Source organism: Erythrolamprus reginae, chromosome 10, assembly GCF_031021105.1.
Source record: "Erythrolamprus reginae isolate rEryReg1 chromosome 10, rEryReg1.hap1, whole genome shotgun sequence".
In the NCBI taxonomy this organism is placed as follows: domain Eukaryota; kingdom Metazoa; phylum Chordata; class Lepidosauria; order Squamata; family Dipsadidae; genus Erythrolamprus; species Erythrolamprus reginae.
In genome coordinates this window covers 49,588,600-49,612,998 of record NC_091959.1, presented here as the reverse complement: position 1 = coordinate 49,612,998, position 24,399 = coordinate 49,588,600, and the positions used below count along the sequence as shown (strand labels likewise).

General features: G+C 48.1%; 1 protein-coding gene across 4 annotated transcripts in view; it reads left to right on the top strand.

The window, feature by feature from the left end:
• Positions 1 to 24,399, top strand: part of CORO1C (coronin 1C) — a 38,306-nt gene that overhangs the window by 313 nt on the left and 13,594 nt on the right. The window contains exons 1-2 of one of the 4 annotated variants that reach the window (XM_070763415.1): positions 927 to 1,290; positions 21,579 to 21,778. In XM_070763415.1, the coding sequence (XP_070619516.1) occupies positions 21,584 to 21,778 (195 nt within the window). In that variant the 5' untranslated portion in view covers positions 927 to 1,290; positions 21,579 to 21,583. Of the gene's footprint in view, positions 1 to 926; positions 1,291 to 2,803; positions 2,885 to 15,469; positions 15,637 to 21,578; positions 21,779 to 24,399 lie in introns of those variants that run through there. The other 3 variants (XM_070763413.1, XM_070763414.1, XM_070763416.1) reach the window with 3 other exon arrangements.

Below are 24,399 nucleotides of genomic sequence, written 5' to 3'. Positions count from 1 at the left end.
CCACGCATCTTGTTCGGCGTTTCCCCTGCGCAGGAATTTGGCCAGGGGGGGTCCGGCTCTTGCTGACCATGGAAGCTGCAGAACGGCTCCGCAGCAGTGGGACTCCAAGCGAACACCTGCGAAAGACCTCCAAGATGTCCCACGAGGCTTGGGTTGCGATGGCGGAGCAGGAGGCCGATGCCGGACCCTCGGCAAGGGGCACCGCAGGCTGCCTCCAAGTGTCCACCCAGAGAGCTACGCTTGAGCCGCAGCCTGGAGGGGAGAGGGACAGGTGCGCAGAGGTGCGGGAAGGGCCCGGAGGCGCCTGGCGCGATGCAGGTGCTTCCGAAGCAATCCTGCGAAGAAGGCAGGAAGGGGAGCGCTCTTTTGTACCGGCTGGAAGAGTCCGAGCTGAGCATCGTCAGCAGCCATGGAGAATCCCACCCCTCCGACTCCCAGGTCGGGCATCCGAAAGGGAAATGACCGACGGCCGCGGCTGGCCCTGGGTTCAAGATATATAACTTTGGCCGCCAGCAAAGCTGGGAGAGAGAGGCTGCAGGTGGGAGCGGAGGGGTGACCGAGGATCCCCGGGGGTCCCCCAGGAGGGAGATTTCCCTCTCAGATTCGGAGGGCCAGCAGCGGTGCAGAGAGCAGGCAAGTCAACCGCCTCGTGCTGGACTCCCCCGGAGAGGAAAGGAAGGGCAGGACCCCGACCGGGCTGGATTTTCCTGCAGGGAAGGTGAAAGCGGAAGAAGAAACCCCGGGCGACCCAGCAATGGTCCTTGCAGGGGTGGTGGAGGGTCTCCCTTGGCCTGCCAGAGCCCCCAATGGGGGAGATGAGAAGCCAGAGGAGCCCATCAAGGTGGACAACGGCCTCGGGGTGAAGAGGTCCACTGTCCTCCGTCTCGATTTGGTTTTCCCCCCAGACCAGGAGACCCTCCAATCAGATATGCAGCCCCTCCCTTGCAGTCAAGGAAGACGAGGGCCACTCCTGCCATTTGGGACTTGATTCCTGCAGTCCGGGGGAGACTTTGCAGAGCCCTGAAACTGAAGCCTGGTCTACGGAGCCTCCTCTGAATCTTCTCCAAGCACGGCGGGGCTGCTGCCGTGTCCTTCTCACATGTCCAGTGAAGGTGGCCAAGCAGCCCGGCAGGGAGACGAACCTGTTTTGCCACCGCAGCAAAGAAAGGGAACAGCAACGCAACGAGAGGAGGAGGAGGAGAAGTCCATCAAAGTGGCCGATGTGAAGAAGACGTTTGAAAAAAAAGCGGTGGACGGCAGTTGAGAAGGCCACCTCCCCTGCTAGAAAAGGTGAGGCCGGAGCCTAAAATAAAGGTGGCGTTTTTGAAACACGGAGCCTTTGTGGGCTGGCCAGGAGGATGCACATCAGGTAAGAGTGTCTGTTAGGTGAGATCCTCCAATACCAGCTGAAGGCGATTTGGATTTTCACTGGGTGCTTCTTCAGTTTGTCTGTTCCCTCGGAGTTGCGCCTTTGGGTGTGCAGAGAGGACCGTGGAATTTATTTATTTATTTATTTATTTTATGTAAGGGACCTTGCAGGTCATCTAGTCCAACCCCCTGCTCAGAAGGAAACCCTACACCTCCCAGCAGATGGCAGTCCAATTTCCTCTTGAGCGTGTTGAGTTATTATTATTATTATTATTATTATTATTATTATTATTATTATTGTTATTATTATTTATTAGACTTGTATGTCGTCCTTCTCCAAGTGTTGGGGCGTTCACCACCTCTGCTGGCAGGCCGTTCCACTGGTTGATCACTCAGACCATCAGGAAGTTCTTCCTTATTTCCAGGTTGAATCTCTCCTTGGTCAGAATGAAGTCAGCAGGAGTCTTCTGGACTTGAAGCGGTTCACAGAATGGTGGTTTTAGTGTAGTCAGACGTGTTTGCGGGGTTTGGGGTCAGGAGATCTGACGTCCAGGTAGTGATGGGACCTCTCATTGCAACAGCACAGCTTTCTCTGGCCACCTTCTTTGGTACATGAGATACATGTAGTCATATCACTCAGAAGTGATTTTCTGGGGGGGGAGGGGGGGTGTTGCCCAGATGTTCCTGCCAGTTGTTTCTTCTTTCTTCTAATTCTGCAGCAAAGGCCCCGAGGAAGAGACCACTTGTGCTTCCTTGTCACTATTCTTTGGATAAAGATGCTGTTTCTCAATCGAGGCCTTTTGTAGGCATCTGGACAGGCAGAGGATGATGGGGCTGTTGTCCATGAGGTCACGATGCGTGGACATGACTCCCCAAGTAGCAACAGCAAAAGTCGATTCTGCAATGGACAGGGTTGGTTGATTCAGTCCTCCTCCTGGACCGGCTCTACTTCCAGGTGTGCAGGAATGCAAAGCCCATCATCCCCGGCCACAGAGCAGCCCGGGGCTGGGGGTGATGGGCCAGGCGGCCTTGGGAAGAGGCGGGGTTTTCGAACCTCGGTCCCTTCGGAGGCGGCTGGGGAACCTCCACGCCTCCTGCCAACGGCGCCCCGCTGCACGTGAGAGCGACCGGCGCGTGTGCAGCTCCAAACAGCAGGTGCCGCGCCGGCCGGAGGAGCCTCCACTGCGGCCTGCGGGACAAGGGGAGCGAGAGGCTCGAGAGAGAATCCATCGCCCACGCGGGCAGCCAATCGGGGCGCTCACTCGGGCGGACCCCGCCTCTTCCGCAGTCGCGATTGGGCGGCCGGAGAGGCGCGCCGGGCGGCGATTGGCTTTTCCGCGTCTCTCAGCAGCCCGGCGGAGGGCGTGGCGTGGGCGTGGCCCTGCGCGGGGCCGGCCCCGCCCTTCGCCCCCTGGCGGCCGGTCCTCCGCGCGTGCCGGCCAGTCAGTGCGAGGCGGGCGGCGGCGGCGGCGGCTGTGCGGGCGAGGAGGCTCTTGCGGGGCGGCGGGCGGGCCAGGTGAGAAGGGCCGGGCCGGCGCGCAGAAGCAAGGGGAGCGGGGGGGAGGGGCACACGGACTACAACTCCCATAGTGCGCAGCCGGCCGGGGGAGGGGGCTTTTGGAATGAATGGGCGAACTGGCGCCTGCCTGCCTTCACCTGCCCCGCAGCCACGAGGGCTCAACCGGGGTTCCCTGCAAGGGTCAGCCCTGCCCCCTCTGGACTACAAAGCCCATCCGACTCCCCTGGCTCCAGCTCTCCCTCCGCAGCCTGGGAGCCCCTCACCCGCCACCTGACCCCGGAGTCCCCAGGAACAGGGGAACGGTCCCCTTTGGGCTCTGGACTACAAAGCCCATCCGCCTCCCCCCCCCACCTGGCTCGAGCTCCCTTCCGCAGCCTGGCGCGGGCTGCCCCCTTCTGTGTGTGTGTGTGTGTGTGTCTCCCCGGCCCAGCCCGATGGGCTTTGTTGTCCAGCCGCTGGAGGTTGCCTTGCAAGGGGGGGACGTGCGCGTGTGTTTGGGGCGGGGGGGGCAGAAGGTGACCCCTCCAGCGGGAACAATCGCGGGGGGGGGGGCTTCGGGTGGGCGGCGCCTGGAATAAGACGATGCCCCTGTGCCAATGGCAGGAGCCGCGGCCGATGATGGGGGTGGTGGCACGCCTGCGCAAAGGGGGGGGGGGGAGGCAGGCAGCGGTGCCCACCCAGGCCAGGCAGGTGGAAGGAGGAGGAGGAGGAGGAGGAAGGCCCCGGGGGGGGGGGGTGACAGGGGCGGGGGGTGTCAGGCGGCCCTCAAAGGGCCAAGGGGGCTCCTGCCACAACTAGGCCAAGGCTGGCTCCTCTGACTTGCGGACTTCAACTCCCAGAATTCCTGAGCTAATCATGCTAGCCCAGGAATTCTGGGAGTTGAAGTCCACAAGTCAGAGAAGAGGCAACTTGGCCTGAACTAGACTGTTTACTGATTGGACTTTTATGCTGGCCCCCCTCCGAGCCCTCGGGGCAGCTCACCACATGCAATAAAGCCATATGTAACATTCCGGGTCCAATTAATTAAATATAAAATCTAAGACTAAAAACCAGGAGAAACCAGTCATTCCCTTTCAATCACTTTCTACAGGCCAGGGCGCTGGAATCTAGTGGCCCCAAGCCTGGTGACATAAATGAGTCATTAAGTCTCTTGCAGAAGGCGAGGAGGGTGGGGCCAGTATGACTCTGCGGGGAGGGAGCTGATTCCAGAGGGCCGGGGCCACCACAGAGAAGGCCCTTCCCCTAGGCCCCACCAAGCAGCATTGACGGGACCTGGAGAAGGCCGATTCTGTGGGACCTGATCGGATGCTGGGATTCGTGTGGCAGGAAGTGGTCCCGTAGGTACATGCAGAGGTTGGGGGCAGATTGCAAAAGAGGAGGAGGAGGAAGGCCCCATGTGGGGGTGACGGGTGGACCCTCCCTGGGGAGACAGGGCCAGGGGTCAGGCAGCACTCAAGGGCCAAGGGGGCTCCTGGGCCAGGGAGGGCCACCTCTGCATCACAGATTTCATGCCAAGCTAGCAAAGGCTTGACCACCTCAAGGTTGGACTACTGCAATGCTCTCTGCATGGGGCTGCCTTTGAAGAGTGTTCGGAGACTAAATTGTGCAAAGTGCAGCCACGCGAGCTCCAGTGGGGCTCCCAAGATCTGCCCACATTTCAACATCACTCCGCCAGCTGCACAGGCTGCCAATTGGTCTCTGGGCCCAATTCAAAGTGCTGGTTATGACCTACAAAGTCCTATATTGCTTTAGGGCCAGTCTACCTTCGGGACCGTCTTCTGCCTCATGTATCCCAGCGGCCGGTCAGGTCTCACAGAGTCGGCCTTCTCCAGGTCCCATTGACCAAACAATGCCGTCTAGCAGGGCCTAGGGGAAGGGCCTTCTCTGTGGCGGCCCCGGCCCTCTGGAACGAACCTCCAATTTAGATTTCTTTTATATATTGTTGCATTTATAACATTGTACGCCACCCTGAGTCCCTTCCAGAAGGGCGGCATAGAAATCTAATAAATGAATGAATAAGTAAGTAAGTAAGTAAGTAAATAAGTAAATAAGTAAATAAGTAAATAAATCAAGGCACCGAGTGCAGGAAGTCAGAGCAGAGACGGCCTCATTGCTGGCGAGGCAACCGCTTTGAGCTGGCGCATGGGGCGTCCGAGGGCCTGGCTGGCTGGAGAGCCTTGCCGGGCAGCTGCAAAAGGAGTTTGCAAACGTTTGTGCATTTGAGTGAGTGTGTGTGTGTGTTGAATGCAGCTGATTCCTTTTACTACAGAGTGGGTGGGAAGAGGCGCCTTTGGTTTGAACAGGGAAGGAAGGAGGGAGGGAAGGAAGGAAGGAAGGAAGGAAGGTAGGTTTTCTTTCGGAACGGGAAGCCGGGTGGGATGCAAATTCCTTGGTCTGTGGTGTGGATTGTGGCGGGTTGAGCCTGTGCTTTCGGATTGTTATGTACGTTGAGATTGGTCTTGGATTTCGTTGCATGGGTATACTGTGTATCTACATACAATGACAATAAAGTATTTATTTATCTATCTATCTATCTGTCTGTCTGTCTATCCATCCATTTATCCATTTATCTATCAATTATCTGGCTATCTGTCTGTCGATCTATCTATCTATCTATCTATCTATCTATCTATCTAAACTCCTTGCCTTCCTGCCTTTTCTTGCTGGGAGGGAGAGCTGCTTCCTCCTTCGCTTTGTGTGTGTGTGTGTGTCACAGGAGGTGTGCCAGGCCTTGAGCCTTGCAACCCTGGGCTGCTTCTGTGTGGGATGATGCCATCCGAGTCTTTTGTTCTTGCAAGCCGCTGCGTCCAAGGGGGAGGCATTACTCAGCCCTCTCGTGCTGCCTCTGTCACTGGCCCCCTCCCCAGAGGGATCCTTGGCATCAAATGGGGGGGGGGGGAGAGGAAAGGGGTGAGTAAGGCTCTTCTCCTAGTAGTTGTTCCTCCCACTCTGGGCTCCTGGCTGGGGGGGAGGTGTTACTTCGGAGGAAACACCTACAGCCAGGCTTGTGAGCGACACACACACACACACACGTGCCTTTTATTCCTTGCCCACCTCCCTCCAGCTTCCAACCTCGCCAGCTGTTCTCCTTCGGCTGCAGAAATTTAATTTTATAAGGTTCTGGGAACAGGCCCTGTGCAACTCTTTCCCAGCAGGAAATGAATGGGAGGAAGAGGGAGATGGGGATCCCGCTGGATAGAGCGCTGGGGAGATCCCGTTGGGAATAATTCTGTGTCCAGTTCTGGGGACCTCACCTACAAAAAGAGGTGGATAAAATTGAACGGGTCCAAAGACGGGCGACAAAAATGGTGGAAGGTCTCAAGCATCAAACGTATCAGGAAAGACTTCATGGACTCCATCTGTCTAGTCTGGAGGACAGAAGGAAAAGGGGGGACAGGATCGAAGCATTTGAATATGTTAAAGGGTTAAATAAGGTTCAGGACGGAAGTGTTTTTCATAGGAAAGTGAACACAAGAACAAGGGGCCACAATCTGAGGTCATTTGGGGGAAACCTCAGAAGCAACATGAGAAAATATTATTTGACTGAAAGAGTAGTAGATGCTTGGAACAAACTCCCAGCAGACGTGGTGGGTCAATCCACAGTCACTGAATTTAAAACCTGCCTGGGATAAACACAGATCCATCCTAAGATAAAATGTACAGGAAAGAGTATAAGGGCAGACTAGATGGACCAGGAGGTCTTGTTCTGCCCTCAATCTTCTAGGTTTCGATGTTTCTATGATTGTTGAAACTGTTTTGAGACAATTGGGCATGTCCTTGTGCAACGGAACGGGTGCTGCACAACTATTGTGGCAACCCTTGAGAAAATAAAAGGTGTTTGCAAGTTGGCTAGCCGGAGGGTGATTAGTAGTGTTGCTGTCATAATGAGCTGTTTATAAATCTTGAGCTGCAGAAAAGGGTTCGCCTGTCTTGTGTGTTGCGCACGAATGTTCCTGCTCTCATTGCTCACACATGCTGTCACTGGCTCATGGGTTGTCTTTGGCTCCCGCACAACATATTTTCCCGGGGAAGAATTCCCTTGGCAACAGGATGTGGGGCTGGTGCCAGGGTCCAGGCTATGGAATACGGCCCTCTCTGTGCCGGGGGATGTGCGCATGGCCTGCAAAACCTTTGGCTGCTCCACCTGCTTCTGAGCGTCTAGTTTGGACGAAGCCCCTGAACTGTGTTTGTGAGAATCCTGAATGTTCTGACCTGGGTTGACCTGGGTTGTAGGTGGAGCACAGATGGAGGATAAGATTGAGCTGAGAAGACACGTAGTGTGTGCGAACTGTGAACCCCCAACATTTTGTTTCTCTCAAAAACCATATCAGAGTTTGAGTCCTGCCAGCTCCCAATTTTCATCATCTGGATGTCCAGGTTTGACCTATTTTTTTCGACCGAATTCCAAGATCCATCATGGGGCAAAAGTTGAAGAATGTTCAACACAGGAATTATACTTTTTTTAAAAAAATTCTTTATTGAAGAAAGAACAACACCACAATATATATGTGTCCACAAGTACAGAAAATTGAGCATGAGGAATATGAAAACAAATACAAGTCTATAATTTTTGCATTAAACCTCTTTCCTAATAAGTAGTTAATATCTTAATTGACTAAAAAGGAAGAAACAGAGCAAAACATTAATAAAATAAAAATAAGGTGGAGAAGAAGAGAAGAAGAAAGAGAAGGAGAGAAAGAAAAGAAAAAGAGAGGGAACTATACATATGTACAACAGAGACGAGTCAGTTTCTCTGTTGACTATCTTGTCTCACAGCCTTTATAGACGTTACGTTTCTGTTAATTAGTGGTATTTTTGTGGTCATTGGTTTACGTAGGAAGAGTTTCGGTTTCTAAAACTTAAGTTTTGTCCCATTGTTGATTTCATCCTTGTTGACCGTCAAGATTTGGAGGTCCAGACTTGACCTCCAGGAAAGACTTCATGAACTCCATCTAGTCTGGAGGACAGAAGGGAAAGGGGGAACGTGATCGAAAGATTTAAAGGGTTCAATAAGGTCCAGGAGGGAAGTGTTTTCAATAGGAAAGTGAACCCAAGAACAAGGGGGCACAACCTGAGGTCAGTTGGGGGAAAGATTAAAAGCAACATGAGAAAATATTATTTGACTGAAAGAGCCGTAGATGCTTGGAACAAACTCCCAGCAGACATGGTTGATCAATCCACAGGAACTGAATTTAAACAGGCCTGGGATAAACATATATCCATCCTCAGATAAAATACAGGAAACAGTACAAGGGCAGACGAGATGGACCAGGAGGTCTTGTTCTGCTGTCAGTTTATGTTTCTATGAATGAGGAAGGAAGGAAGGAAGGAAGGAAGGAAGGAAGGAAGGAAGGAAGGAAGGAAGGAAGGAAGGAAGGAAGGAAGGAAGAATCCATAGTCACTGAATCTAAACATGCTTGGGATTAACATAGATCCATCCTAGGATAAAATACAGGAAATAGTATAAGGGCAGACAAGATGGACCAGGAGGTTTTTTCCTACCGTCAATCTTTTATGTTTCTATGAATGAGGAAGGAAAGAAGGAAGGAAAGAAAGAGAAGGAAGAGAAAGAAGGAAAGAAGGAAGGTTGGATGGATGGATGGAAGGAAGGAAAGAGAAAAGGAAGAGAAGGATGGATGGATGGATGGAAGGAAGGATAGAAGGAAGGAAGGAAGGAAGAATCCTCAGTCACTGAATTTAAACCTGCCTGGGATAAACAAATATCCATCGTAGGATAAAATACAGGAAATAGTATAAGGGCAGACGAGATGGACCAGGAGGTTTTTTTCTACCGTCAGTCTTTTATGTTTCTATGAATGAGGAAGGAAAGAAGGAAGGAAAGAAAGAAAAGGAAGAGAAAGAAGGAAGGAAGGTTGGATGGAAGGAAGGAAGGAAAGAGAAAAGGAAGAGAAGGATGGATGGATGGAAGGAAGGATAGAAGGAAGGAAGGAAGGAAGAATCCACAGTCACTGAATTTAAACCTGCCTGGGATAAACAAATATCCATCCTGAGATAAAATACAGGAAATAGTATATAAGGGCAGACTAGATGGACCAGGAGGTCTTTCTCTGCCGTCAGTCTCCTATGTTCCTATCTGTGTTTCCATGACCTATTTCTGGACTGAATTCCAAGGCCCACCGTGGGGCACTTCGTGCAAAAGTGGAGGAATGCTGCTGAGTACAGGGATTAATTACGGCTCCCGCAAGAGAAGGGGAGGCTGCCCCTCGCGTGCAGAATTGCGTGGCTGCACTGCCACGTTTTCTTCATTTGGGCTGTGTAATTCAGAGCTGGTGTGTGTCCCTCTCTGCTGCGTCTCTTCGTTGGCTGCTGTGTCACTCGGAGCAACCACCAGGAATCCCTGCTGGGGAAATGGCTGAGAATCCCAGTGGTGGATCTCAGTCGATCCTCTGGGCTGGAGCCCCGTGAGATCAGCCCGAGGCCCTTGGAAAGCAGCCACGAAAGGATCTGACCGGAAGGAATCGGTTGTCAGCACTGCAGAGCCTGTGTTAGCGGAGAGAAGAGTTTTGCTTGGCAGAAGAAATTGATTCTTTTTCCTTTTTTATTTGCTCAGAAAAAACAGAAGTTGCTGCAACTTGCTGACACGGCTCTGCTACGGGCCTGGGCCCAGTTTGCTAAAGGTTGTGTTTGCAGAGATAAAAGATCAAGGCGGCCACAGCCTCGACACACAACCACACGTACACAATAGAAACAGAAACCGAGAAGATTGAGGGCAGAGAAAGACCTCCTGGTCCATCTCGTTTGCCCTTCTGCTATTCCCTGTACTTTTATCTCAGGATGGATCTATGTTTATCCCAGGCAGGTTTACATTCACTTACTGTGGATTCTTCTTCCTTCCTTCTTTCTTTCCTCCCTTTTTTCCTTCCTTTCTTCTTTCTTTCCTCCCTTTCTTCCCCATACATAGAAACCTAGAAGACTGACGGCAGAGAAAGACCTCCTGGTCCATCTAGTCTGCCCCTGTACTATTGCCTGTATTTATCTCAGGATGGATATTTGTTTATCACAGGCAGGTTTAAATTCAGTTACTGTAGATTCTTCCTTCCTTCCTTCCTTCCTTCCTTCCTTCCTTCCTTCCTTCCTTCCTTCCTTCCTTCCTCCCTCCCTCCCTCCCTCCCTCCCTCCCTCCCTCCCTTTCTTCCCCATACACAGAAACCTAGAATATTGACCGCAGAGAAAGACCTCCTGGTCCATCTATTCTGCCCAGGCATATTTAAATTCAGTTACTGTGGATTTACCGACCACATCTGCTGGAAGTTTGTTCCAAGCATCTACTACTCTTTCAGTAAAATAATATTTTCTCACATTACTTCTAATCTTTCCCCCAACTAATCTCAGATTGTGCCCGCTTGTTCTTGTGGTCACTTTCCTATTGAAAACACTTCCCTGGTGACGTCTCCAGAACTGGACACAGTATTATTCCCAATGGGGTCTCACCAGCGCTCTGTACAGCAGGATCACCATCTCCCTCTTCCTGTTTGTGATACCTCTAGCTATGCAGCCAAGCCTTCTACTTGCTTTCCCTACCGCTTGACCGCCAGGAGTGCAGTGTTTTTTCCTCCCTGCTGCAGGCCTGCCAGATCTGGGGCGGACCAGGCAGTTCTTGGCGGTCAAGATTAGTGGGTGCTGATGCCGTGGGCCGGTTCTCCCATGGGACCGAGAGACTTTTGGGAGGCCCTGGGGTCACTCAAGGGCAATCTCCATATTTCTGGCATCTGTTAAATCTGGGAAAGGCTCCAAGCGTACGAAGCAGAGGGCAGAAGTGGCTGCAAAGCTAACATCGTATCATTGTGAAGCTGGCCGGGAGGGGGGGGATGTCAAGTGAGGCGTCATAATTTCAGATTTATTGCAGGTGTGCTAAAGTTGAACGTATTCATAGTAAATCCCATTGTAAATCTCATTGGAGCAGGGCAGGGCCTTTTGACCTTCTTGAGGCAGTTTTTGGGCCTTTAATATACACTGCTGGAAAAAAAATATATAAAGGGAGCACTTTAATAACACAATAGAACTCCAAATAAATCAAACTTCTGTGAAATAAAATTGTCCACTTAGGAAGCAGCACTGATTGACAATTAATTTCACAGGTTCTCAGCACATTCAACTTTGTCCAGAACAAAGGATTCCATGAGAATATTTCATTCATTCAGACCTAGGGTGGGTTCTTGGGGGGCTCCCTTTGTTTTTATTTTTTTTCAGCAGTTTAGTTTGGGGCCTTTTGTTTTTAATATGTTTGGAGTTGTCTTACACGTCTGTTGACTTGAGAAAGGAAGCCCCTTCGACTTTCCATTTGCTTGTCCACCGTTGTTTAAAATTTGGATTGACCCTCCGAGATGTAGGTAGGTAGGTAGGTAGATAGATAGATAGATGATAGGTAGGTAGGTAGGTAGGTAGATAGATAGGTAGATAGATAGATAGATAGATGATAGATAGATAGATAGATAGATAGATAGATAGATAGATAGATAGATAGATAGATGATAGATATCCCTTCTCTGTCGTAATGCTATTAGTTTCCCCTTTCTTCCCTGGATTTAAGCCCAGCTCCGTAATGTACTTTCAAAAGCAGTGAAACTCCAACCATGTTAGCAGCAGAGTCTAAACCAATTAAAACGGAGGGGAAAACTCCCATCAGATATAATAATATGTGGATATGTGAATGAGCACAGTTACGTATAAACTGCAAATCTTTGCTTAATGAGAAAAGCCCAATTAAAAAAACCAACGACCACAATTCCCAGAGTTCCCAGCCAGTTGGGTTGCCTGCTCCTCCTGGGGTGGGGAGGAGAAGCTGGGTGGGGAGGCCGATCCTAACCCCGATGCTGCGGCAGTGGCCAGAGGAACAGGCGTTGACTCCCAGCCGCAAAGAGATGGATCAAAAGATTGCGAGGCCTGTTCCAGAGAGGAAGCTGCTCTGGTCTTGGAAGGGTTTATAAAAAGCAGAAACGCTGAGTGGACAGACATGGGGCGCTCTTCCGTGGACGGGGTGCTGGGTTGAACGTGGACCTTAGGAAAGTGGACCCAAGAACAAGGGGACACAATTGGAGGTTAGTTGGAGATGAGAAAATATTATTTGACTGAAAGAGCAGTAGATGCTTGGAACAAACTTCCAGCAGACGTGGTTGGTCAATCCACAGTCACTGAATTGAAACCTGCCTGGGATAAACATAGATCCATCCTGAGATAAAATACAGGGAATAGTAGTTCCAGCTGAGAAACATTATAGAATGACTGTTTAATGCAAAGGGTGGGTTTTAAAAGTCTCGTTAAAATACGCGTTAAATACATTAAAAAAAATATTTCCTCCACGGAAATTCGTTTTTCTCGGGTGGTCTTGGAACACATCCCCCTGCAAGAACAAGAGGTCACTGTCTTCCAATTTCAGTCTTTGCATTCAGCCTGGAGCAGTTTTCACGAGAGCTGCTGCTTTGCCCAACAACCTCTCTGCCCGTGGCTGCTGGAGGTTTCGGTGGGATGCTTCGTGGCACACGCCGTTCGGTGCAGTGGGTGTCACAGGCCCTGCTAGCTACGGCTAACCTTGGGTTTGGGTGCTCACACGGCAATTTAAACCCTGACATGCTGAAGCCCATGTTGCGTGGCTCTGCTTTTTATTCACCGAGGAATTGCAAAATATTTCTTGTATTTTTCCTAAGCCTCCTGCTTTTATGCCTGTGGTCTGACTCACTGTGGGAAATGAACAAGACCTTGTGGTCTCTTTTTCAAGCGCTGAATTCTAGGTTTCCTTTTTGGCTGGTTGGTTTTCATGCTGGCTGCCTTCAGCCCACGGAACAAGGGTCCCCAGGATGGGGGCTTCCTTGCTTGCCCTTGCACACCAGTAAGGAAACAGAGTCCCCGCTCTAAGCCCCCTGATCAATGGAGGTGCAGCAAGAGAGGAAGAACATGGGATAGGAACCTAGAAATATAGAAGATTGAGGACAGAAAAAGACCTCCTGGTCCATCGAGTCTGCCCTTGTGCTACTTCCTGTGTTTTATCTTAGGATGGATGGACGTTTATTCCAGGCATGTTTCAATTCAGTTACTGTGGATTGACCAATCACGTCTGCTGGAAGTTTGTTCCAAGCATCTACTACTCTTTCGGGTAAAATAATATCAGAGTTGCCCCCACCCTCCTTGCCTTTCGTAAGCTCCTTAAAACCCACCTCTGTCATCAGGCATGGGGGAATTGAGACTTTCCCTCCCCCTAGGCTTATAAAATTTATGCATGGTATGTCTGTATGTATGCTTCTAAATTGGGGTTTTTAAATTAACTTAAATATTAGATTTGTTTACATTGTTTTATTATTGTTCTTAGCCGCCCCGAGTCTGCGGAGAGGGGCGGCATACAAATCTGATTAATAAATAAATAAATTTTCTCACGTTGCTTCTGATCTTTCCCCCAACTGACCTCAGATTGTGTCCCCTTGTTCTTGGGTTCACTTTCCTATTAAAAACACTTCCCTCCTGAACCTTATTGAACCCTTTCACATATTGAAATGTTTCAATCGTGTCCCCCCTTTTCCCTTCTGCCCTCCAGACTGGACAGATGGAGTTCATTGAGTCTTTCCTGATACGTTTGATGCTTGAGATCTTCCACCATTTTTGTAGCTCGTCTTTGGACCCGTTCAATTTCATCCATCTCTTTTTGTAGCTGAGGTCCCCAGAACTGGGCACATTATTATTCCCAATGGGGTCTCCCCAGCGCTCTATACAGCGGCATCACCATCTCCCTCTTGCTGCTTGTGATCCCTCTAGCTATGCAGCCAAGCGTTCTACTTGCCTTTCCTACCGCCTGACTGCACTGTCCACCCATTTGGAGACTGGATGGCCAAGGAGCAGAAGGATGCTCTCTCTCTCTCTCTCTCTCTCTCACGATGTTTGTAATTTGGACCTTTTAGAGCAGTTGAAGCAAAGACCTTGAGCGCTGTGTTTGTTTTCTCTGGCCTTCTGGAAGAATCGGCTCTTCATCATCTTAAATGCAGTTTGTTGCCTTTGTGGTCTCTTTTCCGGCCACTTCTATAGCAGGATGTACTTCCTCATGCCTAGATCGGCCGAGGGCCCTCCAAGCAAGCCCCTTACGATGGCTTGACTCTTCTTTGGAGCTTCTTGCAAGCAGGAGACGGGTCCCCACTGCAAACGGGCATTTTGTACATTCTTTAAAAAATCAGCATAGGTCAGTGATGGTGAACCTATGGCGCGGGAGCCATTGCCCTCGCTCAACTCCACCGTGCGTGTGTGTGTGTGTGTGCCGGCTGGGTGATTTTGGGCTTGCACAGAGACTCTGGGAGAGTTTTTGGCTTCTAGAGAGCCTCTGGGTCAATCTTTTGTTATTTATTTATTTATTTATTTATTTTTATTTAGTTAGTTAGTTAGTTAGTTAGTTAGTTAGTTAGTTAGTTAGTTAGTTAGTTCAGTGTTTCCCAACCTTGACAACTTGAAGATATGTGGACTTCAACTCCCAGAATTCTCCAGCCAGATATCTTCAAGTTGCCAAGGTTGGGAAACACTTAGTTAGTTAGTTAGTTAGTTAGTCCGCCCATCCAATACATAATGTAGGTTTCAGGGGATATAATCATAGTAAAATATATCAATGGGAGATTAGAAGAAAATATATAGGAATAATATGGAAGTAATACTAGAGTTCATAAACATATACATGTATGTATGTATGTATGTATTTATTTATTTATACATGTATTTATTTATTTATACATGTATGTATGTTTGTATGTATTTATTTATTTATTTATTTATTTATTAGGGAAAGGATAGAAGAATAGAGGATAATGTAGTTAGTAGAAATATAATAATAATAATAATAATGATATTATTATAGAAAGATTATGTTGTAATACAGTATATTATAATTTATTATAGAAAGATTATATTGTATTATAATATATTATATTGTAGAAAGATAATAATGTAGTTAGTAGAAATATAAGAGAAGTGTTAGGACAGGGGGTGGAAGGCACACTGGTGCACTTATGCACACCCCTTACTGACCTCTTAGGAATCGGGAGAGGTCAACCGTGGATCGTCTAAGGGTCACGTTTGGGGGGGTTAGGTGATGATACTACAGAGTCTAGTAGTGAGTTTCATGCTTCAACAAGTCCATTACTAAAGTATTTTTACAGTCAGGTTTGGAGCGGTTAATATTAAGTTTGAATCTGTTGCGTGCTCTTGTGTTGTTGTGGTTGAAGCTGAAGTAGTCGTTGACAGGCAGGACCTTGTAGCATAGGATCTTGTGGGCCATCTTCTATGTTTCAGTGTTTGAAGTGGGTCTCCCCCTCCTCTCCCAGGGGAAGGCAGGCAAGTGTGGCTTTCAAGAGCAATTAACACCAGGCCAAATAAAGCCCATTTATTCCCTCGTCCATTGAGTTGTAAGCTGTGGCTGCAGGATAAACAGAGGAGGCTTCTGGATTTCCTTTGATCTTCCCCCCAAAGGTGACTAAAGAAACATTAGGGAGCCTCTGAGTTAATGAGCTTGTTAAAAGGAGGAAGGGCCTCCACATGCGTGGCCCCCCCTCGGCTTCTTCCTCTCTCATTATTAACTCCCCCCTTGCAAAGAAAGGGAATCATTTCAGGTTCCCTTTTCCTTCCAGCCACTGCGATAGGAAGTGAGCCAGCGTTTGCAGCCTGCAGTTGTCAGCTGGTTTCTCTCTGGCGCTTTCGCTTCCCTCCCTTCGGCCGGACTCCGCGAGAAGGGGCAGCGGTTGCGTCTGGCAAAACCTAATTAGGTAAAAGCACCGGCTTCAGAGCTTTGCAGGGGGGGGGGCAGAGCGGCCTTCTTTGGCTCTCTGGCCGGAGGGGAAACCTGCTTTCATTTCTCACGTGTGGGCCCCCCCCCTCCTGGAACCCTTGGTGGTTATGGGACCGTTTCCTGCCAGCCCCACCCTTCTTTATTAAATATATATATATATATATATTGTTTTGCAAAGGTGCCTGATTAAAAAAGCTGCACCTTGGAGCCAGGCGTCGCTTGGGGAAACGTAGAGGGTATTTCTAACAGGAGGACAGAGTTGGAAGGGACCTTGGGGGTCTTCTAGTCCAGCCCCCTGCTCGGGCAGGAAACCTTACACCGCTTCAGACGGTTTGTGCAATCTCTTCTTTAAAACTTCCACTGTTGGAGCATTTATTATTATTATTATTATTATTATTATTATTATTATTATTATTATTAATTAGATTTGTATGCCCCCCCCTCTCCGAAGGCTCGGAAGGCACGTTGGTCCAATGATTGTTCTCACGGTCAGGAATATTTCTCCTTAATTTCTAACTAGGTGGCTTCTTTCCTTCTTTCCTTTTTTTTCTCCAAAAAATATTTTTTATTTGAATTCTTTAAAAAACATAGTAACTGAAAATAAACATGCATACATTTGCAAAGTACAAAATTGCAAACAAACAAAAAACAATAACCACTATACCAAAAAACCCAAACAAATAACAAAAAATGTATCATTTATATTTATTTATTTATTAGATTTGTGTGTCGCCCCTCTCTGTAGACTCGGGGCAGCTAACAACAGTAATAAAACAACATATAACAAATCTAATATTTAAAATAACTAAAAAACCCTTATTAAAAACCAAACATACACACAAATATACCATGCATAAATTGTATAGGCCTGGGGGGAATGAATGAGTCTTTGGAGAGGGGCGGCATACAAATCTAATTAATAATAATAATAATAATAATTATTATTATTATTATTATTATTATTATTATTATTATTATTATTATTACAGTATTACTATTATATCTCAATTCCCCCATGCCTGATGACAGAGGCTTACGAAAGGCAAGGAGCGTGGGGGCAATTCTGATCTCTGGGGGGAGCTGATTCCAGAGGGTCGGGGCCACCACAGAGAAGGCTCTTCCCCTGGGGCCCGCCAAACGACATTGTTTAGTTGACGGGACCCGGAGAAGGCCCACTCTGTGGGACCTAACTGGTCGCTGGGATTCGTGTGGCAGATCCTCGTGTGAGGAGGGAAAATACAATTTCTTCTGTTATCAAATTGTTTTCTGGTAAATATAATTGGTATTCACTATTAATCATTTTGGTTATCCGTATTTTATTTATTATCATTTATTTCTTAGCCGCCTTCTGTACACTCTTTGTTAAATATCACTGGTGACTTTCCATCCTTTGCTTCTTGTCCTATGCTCCCCTGCATGACTTCTGCTGAAAAGGACCCAGCCAGGAGGACGGGCAGGTGCCAATCTCTGGGTGGGTGGAGAGAGAGAGAGAGAGAGGCAGAAGAGATGGACTGTGGCACCTCCGCTCCAAACTTTGTGCCCATTTTTAGAAATGACGCTGAGCTTTCTCGTGCATAATGCTCCTTAATTTCCAGGCTCCAATGCAAAAAATAAAGGACACTTCCAAAATATTAAATTCTATCTGCGTGACTTCATGCGCCCAGCGTTTCAGCCACACCTAAAAAATGAAACATAGAAAATGTTCCCTACGAAGACAGCCAGCCCCAGCCCTGGGGAAATATATATGTATATGTATATGTATGTATATGTATACACACACACACACACACACACAATTCTCTCATTCCTTGACAACTGTGAATTAGCATGGTTCTTCTTCCTTCTTCTTTCTTCTTCTTCTTTCTTCTTCTTCTTCCTTCTTCTTCTTTCTTCTTCTTCTTCCTTCCTTCTTCTTCTTTCTTCTTCCTTCTTCCTTCTTCTTTCTCCTCCTTCTTCTTCTTCCTTCTTCTTCTTTCTTCTTCCTTCTTCCTTCTTCTTTCTCCTCCTTCTTCTTCTTCCTTCTTCCTTCTTCTTTCTCCTCCTCCTTCTCCTTCCTTTCTTCTTCTTCTTCTTCTTCTTCTTTCTCCTTCTCCTTCTCCATCCTTTCTTCTTCTTCTTCTTCTTTCTTCTTCCTTCTTCCTTCTTCTTTCTCCTCCTCCTTCTTCCTTTCTTCTTCTTCTTCCTTCTTTCTTCTTCCTTCTTCTTCTTCTACTTCTTCTTCTTCCTTCTTTCTTCTTCTTTCTCCTCCTCCTTCTTCCTTTCTTCTTCTTCTTCCTTCTTCTTTCTCCTCCTCCTCCTCCTCCTCCTTCTTCTTCTTCTTCTTCTTCCTTCTTCCTTCTTCCTTCTCCTCCTCCTTCTTCCTTTCTTCTTCTTCTTCCTTCTTTCTTCTTTCTTCTTCTTTCTTCTTCTTCTTCTACTTCTTCTTCTTCTTCTTTCTTCTTCTTCTTTCTTCTTCTTATTTCTCCTTCTCCTCCTTCTCCATCCTTTCTTCTTCTTTCTTCTTCCTTCTTCCTTCTTCTTTCTCCTCCTCCTTCTTCCTTTCTTCTTCTTCTTCCTTCTTTCTTCTTTCTTCTTCTTTCGTCTTCTTCTTCTACTTCTTCTTCTTCCTTCTTTCTTCTTCTTTCTCCTCCTTCTTCCTTTCTTCTTCTTCTTCTTCTTCTTCTTCTTCCTTCTTCTTTCTCCTCCTCCTCCTTCTTCCTTTCTTCTTCTTCTTCTTCTTCTTCTTCTTCTTCTTCTTCTTCTTCTTCTTCTTCTTCTTCTTCCTTCTTCCTTCTTCCTTCTTCCTTCTTCTTTCTTCCCCCATTATTCAGAACACACCAAAGCAGGATGTTTTGTGGTTTTAGCATTTCTGACATCTGCTCTTTCCCCCCTTCCTTCCTTTCTTCGGTCCGGCTGGCTCACATCCTCCTCATCTCTCTGGTGACTGTTTGACAAGAGAGGTGGTCTTTGTTGAGGCCCTTGGATTGCAAAGTGTGTATTCAATCCTCTCACCTAAGAATAGAACAGAATTCTTCATTGGCCGAGTGTGACTGGACACACAAGGGACTTGTGCATAAAAGAAAAGACGCATTTGTCAAAAATCAGGAGGTCCGACACTTAATGATTGTCATAGGGGTCAAATAAGCAACGAAGAAACAATATTAATAAAAATCTTACAAACAACAAGTGACAGTCATACACAGTCATAACTTGGAAGAAATGAGTGATAGGAACAATGAGAAAAAATTAGCAGTAATGGCCACTTAATGTCCAGGATGCTTGGTTTGTAATTGAATGAATGGTTTTTGATGTTTAGCTTTTATAATGTTTCAAATTAACTATATTAATTGGATCCAATTGGATTATTGTACACTGTTTTATTGTTGGGTATGTTGTGAGCCGTCCTGAGTCCACGGAGAGTGGCCGCATGCAAATCCAATACATACATACATACAGTACATACATACATACATACATACATACATATAGTACATACATACATACATACATACATGAACAAACTTCCAGCAGAAGTGGTGGATAAATCCACAGTAACTGAATTGAAACCTGCCTGGGATAAACATAGATCCATCCTAAGATAAAATACAGGAAGTAGCCTAAGGGCAGACCAGATGGACCAGGAGATCTTTTCCTGCTGTGAATCTATGTTTCTATGTTACACACATACACACGTAAAAGTTCAGACTTAGGAAATAGTTTGACAGTGTTGAGGGAACAATTTGTTGAGCAGAGTGATGGCATTTGGGAAAAAAGCTGTTCTTGAAGCGACGTTTTGAAGGTCAGAGTTGAAACAGTTTGTGTCCAGGATGCCAGGGGTCAGTAAATATTTTCACGGCCCCCTTTTTGACTTGGTCCTCAATGGAAGGCAGGTTGGCAGCCGTGTTTTTTTCTGCAGTCCTGATGACTAAGCCTCGTTTGCAAGAGGGACAGATGTGAGGGTCTGTGGGTACCCCTGTGCCGGAGGGAGGGGGCTATATGTGGCCTGCCGGGGTCCTGGCCTGGTTCCCTCCAAGGGGGTCCCCTGCCAGGCCCAGAATCCCCCCCCGCCACAATGGGGAAATTCTGCCAAGCGAAATTGCCGCCACTCAACGGAGGGTGTTCAGCTTTGCCCAAAATTCCCCGGAGCTGTTGATGCTGGTGGGGGGGGGGGGCTTGGCCCAGATAAGAAGCCCCTGGGAGAGACCCTGTTCCTCTGTTGCCCTTGCTTCCCTTTGGAGGCCAAAGAGAGAGAGATTCACGGTGCAAATTGTCGCCAAATGTGCTCAACGTTGATGGGAGCGATATTTCCATAAGCCCTTCATTGTTCCAACGGTCAGTCCACTCGCTTGTTCTCGCGGGTTACTGCCGGTCTCCAAACCAGCTCCCTGCATTCTTCTTCCGTGTGCCGCCTAAAATGTTACAAATATCGGGCGGTTGTGCCACAATATTTGATTTAGCAACCGGCGATTCCGGTGGTTCTTTTTCCAAAGGAGTCAGCGGGCCCGTTTGATGCCCTCGGTGGCCGTTTTGAATCGGGCTGTTTGCGGTTTCCGAGGTGTTTGTGTTTGACCGTTGACATTTCCTCCAATGGAAAACAATTAACATATATTAAACAAAGTGCCGTCTATCCTGTTATTTCTAGGGCAGCCAATGCAAATAGTGTTGGGTTTGAAATTTGAATAATAATCACCGGACAGATTTGGAAAACCAACATTGCAGGCCGGAGGGCATTTTATTATATTCTAGTTATTTATTTATTGTATTTATGTGCCGCTCATTCCAAAGCAGACTCAGAGCGGCTAACAAATGCAATAAATACAATAATATTAAAATACAATCACAAATGCATAATAAAATCAGTAATAATGATAAATCAGTAATAAAGATAAATAATATCTTAAAATATAAATCAGATCTTAACATATCTGCTGTACAAACACAGCAATCAATCTAATTCCGAGTGAGTCGCCCCGAGTTTTCGGAGAAGGGGGGCATACAAATCTAATTAATAATAATAATAATAATAATAATAATAATTATTATTATTATTATTAATTAGATTTGTATGCCCCCCTTCTCCGAAAACTCGGGGCGATTCACTCGGAATTAGATTGATTGCTGTGTTTGTTGTTGTTGTTGTTGTTATTATTATTATTATTATTATTATTATTATTATTATTCCAGGCCTGCCAGGAAAGCCAGGTCTTAACCTTTCCGGAAGATCCGTAGGGAGGAGAATCTCTGGGGGCATTGTTGATTCCAAAGGGTCAGAGCCACCACTGAGAAGGCCCTTCCCTGAGGTCCCGCCAACCGACATTGTTTGGTGGACAGGACCTGGAGAAGGCCGACTCTGTGGGCCCTTACTGGCTGGAGCGAGGGAGGAGGGGGTCCCGTAAATATTCTGGCCCTGAGCCATTTAGGGCATTAAAGGTGATAACCAACACCTTCAATTGCATTCGGAGACCTACTGGCAAGCAATACAATGTACGTAGAGATGGAGTAGCATGGGCATACCTACGTATACCTATAATTGCACGCGCCGCTGCATTCTGCACCAGCTGAAGTCTCCGAACACTCTTCAAGGGTAGCCCCATGTAGAGCGCATTGCAGTAGTCAAGCCGACAGGTGATGAGGGTGTTTGTGACCGTGCAGAGTGTCTTCATTTATAACTATACCTGGAACTTGCATTTTTAGGACAATTCTTGATAGCTATGTATGAATGTAACATATTTTTGCTGAGAATGAAAAAGAAGGGAGACTATTATATAGATCTATTTCAAGCTGCTTTGCTCTCATCCGCTAGCCATACCCTTTTTAGGATTTGAACCTGGGCAGTCTGCCTGTAAGGCAGCAGCTTTAGGCCACGGGGTCTCCTCCTCGCAGCCTGTGTGTATATATTCATTCGGTCATTCATTCGGTCATTCGCCTTCTCTTCTGCAGAAACGATGAGACGAGTGGTACGACAGAGCAAGTTCCGGCACGTGTTTGGCCAGGCGGTGAAAAATGACCAGTGTTATGATGACATCCGGGTGTCCCGCGTCACGTGGGATAGTTCCTTCTGCGCGGTCAACCCCAAGTTCGTGGCGATCATCATTGAAGCCAGCGGGGGAGGAGCGTTCCTGGTTTTGCCTTTGCACAAAGTAAGTCGGGGGATCGTTTTGATTTTTCCTTCCATGGGCCTCTTGTGGCGCGATTTACTGCAGGACGTCCAGGGTCTCCTCTCTGCCCCTCGGCCCAAGCGGACCCTGCAAAATGCACTAAGGGCGAAGCAGCAGAGGGAAGAGGGGAAGAGCCTCCTCTGTGGGGGCCCCAACCCTCTGGAGATTCCTATTGCCCCCACCCTCCTCGCCTTCCGCCAGAGTCTTAAGACTCATTTATGCCACCAGCCTTGGGGTCACTAGACTCTGCCCCCTAGACGACAAATGGGTTGTGAGCTTGATGACAGAATGGGTACGAGAATATTTTAATTGGTTCTTAGGGGTTTTTTTTAGATTATTAATTTTAGGATGTATATTGTTCCCTATATGTCGTAAGCCGCCCCGAGTCTTCGGAGACGGGTAGCATATAAATTCAATAAAGGAAGAAAGGAAGGAGGAGGGAAGGGAAGGAGTAAGGAAGAAAGGGAGGAAGGGAGGAAAAGAAAGAGGCAGGGAGGGCAGAGGGAGGAAGGAAGGAGAGGAAGGAAAGAAGAGAGAAAGAAAGAAAGAAGAAAAGAGAAGGAAGGAAAGAAAGAAAGACGGAAGGAAGGACAAAAGAAGAAAGAAGGAAAGAAAGAAAGACACCAGGAAGCTCACTTCCTCCTGCTGGTTTCTGAGAAATCCCACCCTCTTATTTATTTATTTTTATTTATTTATTTTGTCCAATACACAATGAAGGTTATAGAGGATATACTCTTGGTAAAATATATCAGAGAAAGAATAGAAGAGATATAGGCATAAAATATAGGAATAAAGATATAGGAATCAAATATATCAATGAAAGAATAGAGAAAGGATCCAGGAGATATAGGAGAGCAATAGGACAGGGGACGGAAGGCACTCGAGGGCACTTGTACTCGCCCCTTACTGACCTCTTAGGAATCTGGAGAGGTTGACTGTGGACAGTCTAAGGGAGAAATGTTGGGGGTTAGGGGTTGACACTATCGGTAATGAGTCCCATGCTTCCACAACTTGATTACTAAAGTCGTATTTTTTGCAGTCAACTTTGGAGTGGTTAATATTAAGTTTGAACCTGTTGCGTGCTCTTGTGTTGTTGTGGTTGAAGCTGAAGTAGTCGTTGACAGGCAGGACGTTGCAGCAGAGGATCCTGTGGGCAAGACTTAGATCATGTTTAAGGCCTCGTAGTTCTAAGCTTTCTAGACCCAGGGCTGAAGGTCTAGTTTCATAGGGTCTTCTGTTTCAAGTGGGGGAGCGAAGGGCTCTCCTGGTGAAGTATCTCTGGACATTTTTGATGTCCGAGATGTGGTGTGGGTTCCAAGCAAATGAGCTCTTCTTGCAAAGAGGTAGATTGCTTGGGGGGCTTTGGGAGACATTCTCTGGGCCCCCCACCGGAAAAAAAGAGGGGAATGGCTCAGACCAAAAGGCCCCCGGGGGGGGGGGGCTCATCCTCCCCAGCCATCTGCAATCTTGGTTGCCCCATGGCAGAAAGGGGGGGGGGGGTCTCAGGCAGCAACAGCAGCTGTCTATCTGTTGGGGAGGGGGCTCTGCTCCTTTGCCCAGCCCCCCCCCTCCGCGGCCTCCCTCCAGCCTCCCCCCCTAGCCCAGCTTCCCTCCGGGCTCTGCCGCGCGCATGTGTTGTGTGCGCCTTCAGCCTCGCCTCCTCCTGGCCGGGGGAGGCTGCAGCCCTTTCCGCGCATCCGTCTGTCAGGCCGCAGCCCCGTCGGGCCCTGGACGTGGCTTTTTTTTACCATATATGGCCATCAGAGCTCTTTCGGCTGCTGCAGCCCGCCTGCCTAACATCCGCCCTCCCTCCGCCTGGATTGGCTGTGCGGAGCCACAGCAGGGAGGGCGGCCGGGGAGCGGAGTCAGGAGGAGGAGGGGGAGGGGGGGGCTCAGCCCTGGCTCCTTCTGGTGTTCCCTGGGGGGGGCAGCCTGGAGAGGGAAGCCCGGGCGGAGCAACTGTGCCAGGCGGGTGGGGAAGCCCCCCCCCAAAATCCCCTGTTCCAGGAAGAAGGCCCGGAGGTTGGCAGGGCAGCGAGTGGGCACCGGCTAGCTAAGCCCAGGCAGCCCCTTCCTCCTCCTCCTCCAAGCTCTTTGTTTCAATAAGACAAAAGGAACTTCAGAGAGCAAAGACAAGAAATGTTGAGCCGAGCTGCCTCCCCTCCCAGGGGCTTCGTTGCCCTGGAGATCTAGAGAGGATTTCTCCCCCAAAACCGGGTGGGTTTCAGCCCCCAGAGTCCCCTGTCCACTGCAGAGGCACCTGGGACTGACTCTCCTGCAGGGTGACCACGTTAAATAGAAACCTAGAAGTCTGACGGCAGAAAAAGACCCCCTGGTCCATCTCCTCTGCCCTTATACGATTTCCTGTGGATCTATGTTTATCCCAGGCACGTTTCAATTCAGTGACCGTGGTTTGACCAACCATGTCTGCTGGGAGTTTGTTCCAAGCATCTATTAGTAAAATCATATTTTCTCATGTTGCTTCTGATCTTTCCCCCAACTAACCTCAGATTGTGCCCCCCTTGTTCTTGGGTTCCCTTTCCTATGAAAAACACTTAAGCCCCCCTGGACCTCATTTAACCCTTTCACGTATTGAAATGTCG